Raw genomic sequence first — 9,126 nt, 5'->3', positions numbered from 1 at the left:
AAAACCTGTACATTCTTCAAAATATCTTCTTTTGTGTTTCACAAAAGGTCATACATACTCGTTTGGAACAACATAAGGCTGAATAAATGATGACAGAATTTGAATTTCAGATTTTAAAATCATTATAACCTGTGTTCTTGCAGTAACAAACAAAATGGATTTAATTCGAATTAAACATACATGAAAACATTTTTGGGCTACCACTGTGGGGGAAAAAAAACGAAATATTTGCCGTTTCAAGTCAGCATGGTAATGGTGAATTCGGTGCTTGTTACCTGGCTGATGTTCCACTGCAGCTGTTGGGCCTGCTGTGCACCATATGCCTGCTGAGGAACTGCTGCCATGTTTCCCATCATCCCATTCTGCATTCCCATTATGCCCCCCTGCACCCCTGCCATGTACGGAGGAGCAGTATGTCCCAGTATGTTCATCTGTGGTGCCATCATAGGCCCCATCATGCTCTGCTGGGCACCCAGGGCCTGGTATTGGCCGTACCCTGCAGCAGGGACATAGCCCATCTGGGTTGCTCCCATATACATGCCAGCTAAAACGGAAACAGATAAACATGCATAAACAGTACAAAGTGACAGAAAACATGTAAGTCATTTCAAATATGCCTTTATCCTGAAACTAATCTCACCATGAGCAGCCATGTTTGTTTGTGGTGCTGTACTGCCGTACAGGGACAAGATTGAGTCCTTAGACAGCTTTTTTCCACTGTCCTCACTTTTGGAGGGGGGATCCAGGAACAGGCTGAGGTTTTCGGGCATTGATGCTGCTACCCGTCCAGTGGGTATGGACCCTGGGCTAGGCTACAGTGGGGGAAAAAAAACAAACAAACACTTAAACTACTTGGTTTACATGCATTAATCACTAAAAAAAGATGGATCCAAGATAGTCAAAGAATGAAGTGAAAACTGGACTGTATGAAAATCTTTACCGTGCTCCTGGAGGAGTTTGAGCTGCTGACGGTGGCATGCAGAGAGCTGAAGAGGTCGAGGGCAGGACTGAGTTCAGTGCTTGGTTTGCCATTGGACACGGGAGCTTTAGGAGCAGGGGCATCTGGGAAAGAGAGTTTCAACATTAAGCATCAATTTTGTGATTGCACTGATATGTATGGTGTGTTTGTTAGCTTCTCACCTAGTCCTAGTAAGTCATTAACAGACTGTGACTGCTTTGGACTGTTTTTGAATTGTTGTGACTCGTCTTTTTTCTGTGAGACAAACAAATGTAATCATGCGTTAATGATGAAAACACCATTTTGTTATTTAAATAAGAGTCGTTCAGTCAAGACGACAATTTGACGGTCAACTTGGAAGGCTCCTTTAGGAAATTCTAATGTGATTTTAAAATGGAAATGTTTTGTGATTGTGTTCAGTTTATGAGTATGGGTATGCAGCATAAGGTTAGAACAAAACATTAAAGTCTCTTCAAGTAACATTAACTACAATTTTAATCATAATTCGAAAACCGCTATTCTAAAAACTAGGAATTCCAGAAGGAAACGCATAGCTCAAAAATTCTAATTCTCTCCCAGGTTTTAGGTCTATAAACTAACCCCCTGGTTCTCAACATGACTTCAAGGTGCGACTTAGCGACTTAGGGTGCTTTCACACTTGGTTCGATTGCCTGGTCCGAATCCGAGTTCAATTGCTCCCCCCTCCCACCGCCCCTGCTGGTTTGTATTCATACTGTGTTTTTTTTTTTTTTGGTACCAAACCGTGGTACACTTGTGTCATCAGAGTGGCAGCTGTTTACCCCGTTACTAGGTAACGACTATGCAGAGGACGGCAAAATGAATGGATACTTGCTCACTTCCTTTTTGTACTTCAGATTTTGAAAACTTTGATTAATTTCCAAAGCGCCAACACAGAACGGCACATGTGTCTATTTGTCATGACTGTAATGCAAAGGTTCAAAAGAACGCCGGAGTCAATTTCTGCGAGCAGAAATTAGATATAGGGTGTGTTCACACTTGTCATGTTTGGTTCGATTAAAACGAACCCTGATGCGATTGCTCTGGTAGTGCGGTTCGTTTGAGTAAGTGTGAATGCTGCCATCCGAACCCTGGTGCGCACCAAACAAGTGGACCAAGACCGCTAAAAAGATGGATCTCGGTCCGCTTCCAAACGAACTCTGGTGCGGTTCGAATGAAATATGAACGCAACACGGACCAAATATTTCTAAATGAACCAAAAACAGGAAGTAATGACAAGATGCAATGCTATGCGACATGATTTGATGACGCGGAATGAGCGGTGTATCCAAAACAAAATGAGCAAATGTGGAGCAACGAGGAGGTAAAGTGCCTTTTATGAGCTCTTCGGGAGTTTGCAGGTGGTAAAAATAAAATCATAAGTACACGCAGCAATGAGCACACTTTGTCCAGTAGACCGCATTAGTTGTGTTCGACAAAGCGGCGCTGAGCAGACCGATCGGTGAATGGGAACTTTGATGTCATACACAGATCGGTCTGCACAGCGCCACTTTAAGTCAAACACAGCTTTTGTTCGGTCAGTTCCGTCGTGAAATATACGTCATTCAACCCGACCAATCAGGTTGTGAACGTATCACTATGCCTTTTGGTTCGGTATCTTTAGGTTCGCTGTCAAAAATGCCAGTGTGAACGCTAAGCGGACCAGGACCAAATGTATCGTTTTCTTTTTTGATCCAGACCAAACAAACCAAGAGAACTTGTCTCTGCTGCAGAGCGTCAGTCACGCTTTTCAGGAAAGCGAGTGACACAAACACGTAAATATTCGCATGAACCGTACCCCAGACCAGCCTTTTTAGGTGGACTCAGGTACGGTTTGCAGCTGCGCACCCGAGTTCAGAAAATAGCATTCACATTATCCAAACAAACCGAACTCTGACGTCAAAGCACCAAAAGTACTAGTGTGAAAGCTCCCTTAAGTTGATAAATTATTATGAATGTATATAATAATCCAATTCTAATCTAAATTACAATGATAAAAAAATCAATAAATCAAGTTGTAAAATCAAATGTATTTCTTTAATGTTTTTACAACTTATTATTATTATAATAATAAAATAATAAAATGTGTTTTTAATGTTTCCCCCTAAATAACTTTTTGTTTTTAGCATTTATATCAATATTCCCAGTTTATATGACTAAAATGTTGAAAAGCAACAGCTGCCACAAATACAGTTATATACTATACTGATACTATACTATACTGCTACAGCTCAACTTCACAAATGCTGAAACCCACCAGCTTCATCTTTTCAAAAACAACAGGAGCCTCTTTTGTTACTGTCTCACTCTTTTCTTTCTAAAAAAGGAAAGAAAATGTATTTTATTCTTTCACAAAATCAAAGTAAAAGATAAAATTACAATGAGAATTTTTAATTCCAAAATCTCTTACCCTGAAGGACTGGATGTCAATGCATTTATCCATATATTTCTTCTTATCATATTTGTCACGGATAAAAATCTCAGAAGCTCTGTAAGGTGTAGCTTAAGGAAACCTTTAACATGAGGGGAGAATAAGCTTAAACATGCATGCACACACATACTGTATATATAAGCGCTGAAGGATACTGGTCTGTCTCTGGGCGCTGGAAGCACTCTGGTAAAAAGGCCTCATATAGTCGCCGAGCTTTGGCATTCCCCATCTCCTGAACAGACTGAGCACAACACAAACACATCTATATCAATCAGCCATATACATAGATCATACATAAACAGGGCCCATAAAGCTTACCTGTATCTGCTCATGAGTCCACTGGTCCAGGTTTATGGATTTAACTCGTGATATGTGCACGCCAAGATTCCGATGGATTCCCGCACAGCGGATACAAATGAAGATTCCAAGATTCCAGGATGCCCATCTGGGACCTGATGGGCAAAGAAAAAAAAAAGAAGAAGAAATTAGATATGTAATTAGGACTACAGTTTAATCTACTTTTTTTCCACTTTATACAGACATTTAATTAAAAAATATTTCATTACATCTTTAAAAACTTTCATTGTATCAATCATTGTAGAAAAGCAATTAATTTCCCGGAATTCTCTAATTTATATAAAAAAAAAATCAGCATATTAGAATGATTTCTGAAGGATCATCACTGAAGACTGGAGTAATGATGCTGAAAATTCAGTGTTGCCATCACACAATTAAATTACATTTTAAAATGTTAAAATAGAAAATTGTGATAATGTCACAAAATTTGACAAAATTTCATTATGCTTTCAAATTCAACAAAGTCCTCTTCCTTTCATTACAATTCAACTTCCTGTGGGGTGTGGCCAAATAAATTCTAATTCCATTTTGTGAAATGAAAGCGAGCCAGTTCTCAAAATCAGAATTCAGCACAACCAATTTAATGAGTCAGTGAAGGAGAGAAAGGACAGAAAAACACAGACAGAAGGGAGCGAGAGATAGAGGGAGCCTACTGAGGAGTGATATTTACATTCTCCTGCTTGGAATTAGAAGATAAAATAAGAAGCTTCACGCACTGCACTGACTAATCCAGTTTGGGCAGTCATGTGGACACGCTGGCACAATGCTGATAACGCACACCCACCAGCCCCTGCAGCATCTGTAGTCCTTCCCACTGCTCTTAAATCACACGTGCATGAATACACACAGGCGCACAGTCATGATAAAGCCCACACTACCTTCAACAAAGTCATCTGAAACAGAACAATGCCTCAAGGTGCATATATATATACACCTGTTATCACCATTTTCCCCATTTTTTTCTACTTCAAACACATTATGTAATGGTACTCCCCTGAGACATGAGCAAGCTTCAAAGACAATGCCAAAGACTGTCTCTGAGCACAAGTATTGAGCTTTCCTGTTGAAGTAATATCAGTTTTGGCCAATAGGTGGCAGCACCACATTAAGTTATTGTCCTGGCTGTTGTCCTGATGTGATGTCACAGAGGATTGTTGTGGCAACATTTCTGCTTAATTGCTTCGAGTTGTCTGGAACAAGCACACAGCATCCTGGGACGGTCATACCTGCTGTTTATACAGCGCACCTGCTGTGGTTATATTCATCTGAGTGGATCTAATTTCACACAAAATAGACGTTTTGCCTCTAAGCTTCAGTAAGCATCAATATGGCACACCCATGGGCTGTTCGCTGACAGTCTCGTGCGTATTACATACAAAAGTGAGAAACATTTTTAAAAATAACAAGCTCCAATCAGATTGTGAGGCTTGTGTGGAAGAAATAACTAGATTTGAAAAAGTTTGTTTTGCATTAAATCTCTAAAAAATCATCTGTTTTTGTTTGAGAGACGTAGTAGCAAGTAGGAAAGGGAGCTGCAAAATCATTTTAACGATTCCATTTGTTGCAATTCAATGAATGATTCTTTTAGTAGTTTTATTAGAAAAAATACATAGCCTACTTTTGTTCAGCAAGAATGAATTAAATTGATCAAAAGTGAGAGTAAAGCATTAGTAATATTTATTTTTCAAATAAATTATGTTCTTTTGAACTTTCTATTTATCAGAAAATCTTTTCAAAAATGTATCAGTTTCCACAAAAAATGTTAAGCAGCACAACTGTTTTCAACAATAATGTTTCTTTGCACCAAATCAGCATATTTATGAAATCGAAGGATCACGTGACACTGAAGACTGCTGCTGAAAATTAAATGTTGCCATCACAGGAATAAATTACATAAAAAAAAAAAAAAAAAAAAAAATTGTAATTGCACTTTCATTTTTGATCAAATAAATGAAGACTTGATGATCATAAGACAGTTTATATATATATAAAAAAAAATTATATATAAAAATAGAAAAGTTATTTTAAATGATAAAAAAACACAATAATAATATTACAAATATAATATTTTAAATGTTAAACAATATGGTAACATGTCATTGACAAAATATGATGTATATTTTTGTCTACAGTTACAGTAAGTTATAGTAAGCGATATGTGCTTAAATCATTAAAACTCAGAGTCATTTGTTCAGGAATTGGACTACATTGGTCGTGATGTATGTTTCTGATCCATTGAAAAGAACCTTAAAAATAAATAAACGAAATATTCATAAACGTAACTGTATATTTATTTTTTTTAAGCTATATATGTTAAATAAGTACTTTAAATAAATGAACTAACAAAATCACAACTGAACTTCTGGTTGAGCCAAATATTATTTATTGACTAATTGATAGCACTAGTCTATTATTGTTATTATCTGATTATCTGATACTATTCTCAGATTCACTCACCCCTAAACAGCACATAAAACAAATAAACTGTGGCTGGGTGCTTTAGATCAGTCGGTCAGACGGTCTCTTCCTGTCTAAGTGGGCGGAAGTGGACCAGACTGAAAATCAATGGAGAGGTTAGGCGAGACCATCTAACCTTGTTTGTTTAAAAATGCTTTGTACCAAAAAAGCTCAGAAAGCCAAAATCCAATCATGAAATCTGAGCTCTGATATTTACTGTGCTATATGTGTTCATTTGGCCCTTAATGGAGCTTTGGTTTACGTCTGCACTATGCTCATGGTCACACTCACATCTGAAATTTAGCATTGGGTCTATTGTGAGTTGGCCCTGTGCCAGAAGAAAGGGATATTCCCAACAGGACGCATACTGGTTTACAGCAGCTGTATAAAACACAATTTTCATGAGCTCTTGTGTGCTGTGGGCCTCTTTGGATTACCTATTCATCCCCCACCTACAAAGATCCCTCCTCTCTCTCTCTTTCTGTCTCCCACTGAACCCGCCTGCATGGCTAAGGGGTAATCAGCTTGAGTGGTATTACTGGAGGACGTCAGCTCAAGTAAAGGGAGAGAGAGAGAGAGTGTTTTCGTGTGGGATGGAGAACGGACTGAAGAACATGTGTGGCTGTAATAAACAGTCATGTGGAGTCAGGCAGGTTTCAGGGTGAATCACAAGAGAGATGCAGAACAGAACAGAACAGAGAGATTCGCACATGCAGATCACACTTAGAGAGAAGCACCAGTAAGAGCCCAAGAAAGGACACATGCCAAGCCACAAGTTTATTAGTGGTACTTGCTAATCCAAAGATCGCCATGCTTGTACTTACAGTTAGGGATTTGAACCCAGTGGGAAAATTATTCTGCACTGTTATGACACCTTGAACAGGCAGCTTATAGTTGAGATATGTGGTTTCTTTCTACGTGATTAGGCTTTCGATTTTTGACCTGGTAGATGATGAGACAAGGGCAAAACATCCCACTGACTTGCACTAAATGAGAGCTTGACTCCACACAGAACAACTTAGCAAGCAGCTGTGTACCAAAATAAGAAAGGTACATCACTTTAGGGCTAAACAATAAGGATGGTCTGATGGTCCATGACCAGTGTTAGAGAGTTACACATAAATGTGCTTTTACGCTTTGCAAATGAAAACTTTCAGGTGTTCTATTTTATTTTATTATTTTTTAAATTTTTTTATAGAAATGAGAATCACAGCTCAATATTTCTACATTCCCCTACTGACCACCACCAGAACGTTGGATTTTTGTGTTTTATTAAACATTGTTGTCCAGTAGCTGGCTAACACAAACGAGATTTTATCCCCATATATTTTATAAAAATACAATATTATTATTACTAATATTTTTAAGGGGGGGTCAAACACAAGTATAGTTGTACAAATACAATTTTACTTGATTTATAAATACATAAAAAATGTATTGTATATACATGTACACTTTAATATATTTATAAACATTATAATATAATATTTATGGGATAAATATAATGTATTAAAAACATTAATATATATATATATATATATATATATACTATCCTCCGCTAAAGGTGTGGATTCATACCGCCTCACAGGCGGACTGGATAACTGCAACACCGGTGGCTGTGCAGGTGAGAGATTCTGACCTCTGGTTTCACTCGTTTGACTGGTTTGAAGGTCAGCTCGAAGGGACTGAGCAACTTGAACTAATTCTCTGACTTCTGCACGGACATCTCTCAGCTCCCTCAGGTCTGCCTGAAAAGCCTGATGAGTCTGCATTAATTGTGCATGCTCATGACGCAGGTGCTGTAGTTCACTGTCGTGTGCAGAGGAAACGAACCCAGCCGCTTGAGGAGAAGAGAAGGATGGCTGATGGAATTCAGCCTGCTGTGGATGCTGATAAGTTGAGGACATGATTCGAGAGCCCTCAGAACAGACCAGGTAACCACCAGGGGGAGTGGCGTAAGGCTTGAAGGATGGGGGGGGGTCCGATAGACAGGTGCCTCCCAGGGGTGTGAGACATCATACTCAGCGACAGGTCCGCCTCGGGTGTACTGTACTTCATACTGCTGTAGGTAAGCTGGAGGACGAGTATGGCGTTTAGGACGAACACCAGCAATAATCTCCTCATCAGGATCCATCATGTCAGAAGGGAATACTCATCCGGCTCGAAGGACCAATTTGTTATAGAGACTTTGGGACTGTTAGGTTCTGATCAGGTAATGGATGAGTAAACCTCCCTGGGTGCCTGGGTCCCGGCCAATAATGAAGAGACAGGTGATTAGCTTTTGATGGTGTAATAGTAGAGAAAGGGAAGGGCCACAGAGGTACAGAGGTACATGTAGATAGTCTGCAGAATAAGTATAATAGAGAAATGAATAAGCGAAAGATATAGATAAACAATAATAATATTTACGGTTACATAATGAAACCAAAGCATTCATAATTCACATAATTGGCATTTCTCTACTGAACATACAGTTAAATGAAGGGAAACAAGGTATTTCACAGAAAACTACAAGTCATGAATGATCATTTGTCCCTATGAACAAAGTTCCCATAGATGGATAGAATCGGGGCGCATCGGAGTAACATTTGCATAAACAGAACGCTAATCACTCATTTGGTATTGTAGCAGCTTAACAGAACAACATCAAGTCATTAAGACATCGTAACACTGATTTATATCTTGATCAAGAATGAATAATTAGCTGTTAAGTAATATTCCCGATCTGAATACTACAGAACAATCGTTACAGGACAAGTCTGGGCATGTTCATATGGTACTAACGCATATAACACTGTAGCGATCACTGTAAACACAAATATAAATAACATAGGCTTACTTTGTGGTCAGTGACTACCACCTTGATATTAAATCTGCAAAAATCCCCACGAACAAAGTGAAAGTA

General features: G+C 38.7%; 1 protein-coding gene across 2 annotated transcripts in view; it reads right to left on the bottom strand.

Annotated features, from left to right (window-relative positions):
- Positions 1–201: 201 nt before the first annotated feature.
- LOC107600673 (stromal membrane-associated protein 2-like) overlaps positions 202–9,126 on the bottom strand; it is a 22,453-nt gene continuing 13,528 nt past the window's right edge. Inside the window, exons 2-9 of one of the 2 annotated variants that reach the window (XM_016292630.1) lie at positions 3,726–3,859; positions 3,563–3,648; positions 3,387–3,465; positions 3,234–3,293; positions 1,141–1,213; positions 941–1,062; positions 641–812; positions 202–544 (exon numbers count right to left, since the gene is read on the bottom strand). In XM_016292630.1, the coding sequence (XP_016148116.1) occupies positions 237–544; positions 641–812; positions 941–1,062; positions 1,141–1,213; positions 3,234–3,293; positions 3,387–3,465; positions 3,563–3,648; positions 3,726–3,859 (1,034 nt within the window). In that variant the 3' untranslated portion in view covers positions 202–236. The remainder of the gene's footprint in view (positions 545–640; positions 813–940; positions 1,063–1,140; positions 1,214–3,233; positions 3,294–3,386; positions 3,466–3,562; positions 3,649–3,725; positions 3,860–9,126) is intronic. The other variant, XM_016292632.1, reaches the window with a different exon arrangement.

This window comes from Sinocyclocheilus grahami, unplaced genomic scaffold, assembly GCF_001515645.1.
Source record: "Sinocyclocheilus grahami isolate Dianchi unplaced genomic scaffold, SAMN03320097.WGS_v1.1 scaffold289.1, whole genome shotgun sequence".
NCBI classification, from domain to species: Eukaryota; Metazoa; Chordata; class Actinopteri; order Cypriniformes; family Cyprinidae; genus Sinocyclocheilus; species Sinocyclocheilus grahami.
This window is presented reverse-complemented; position numbering and strand designations above follow the sequence as displayed.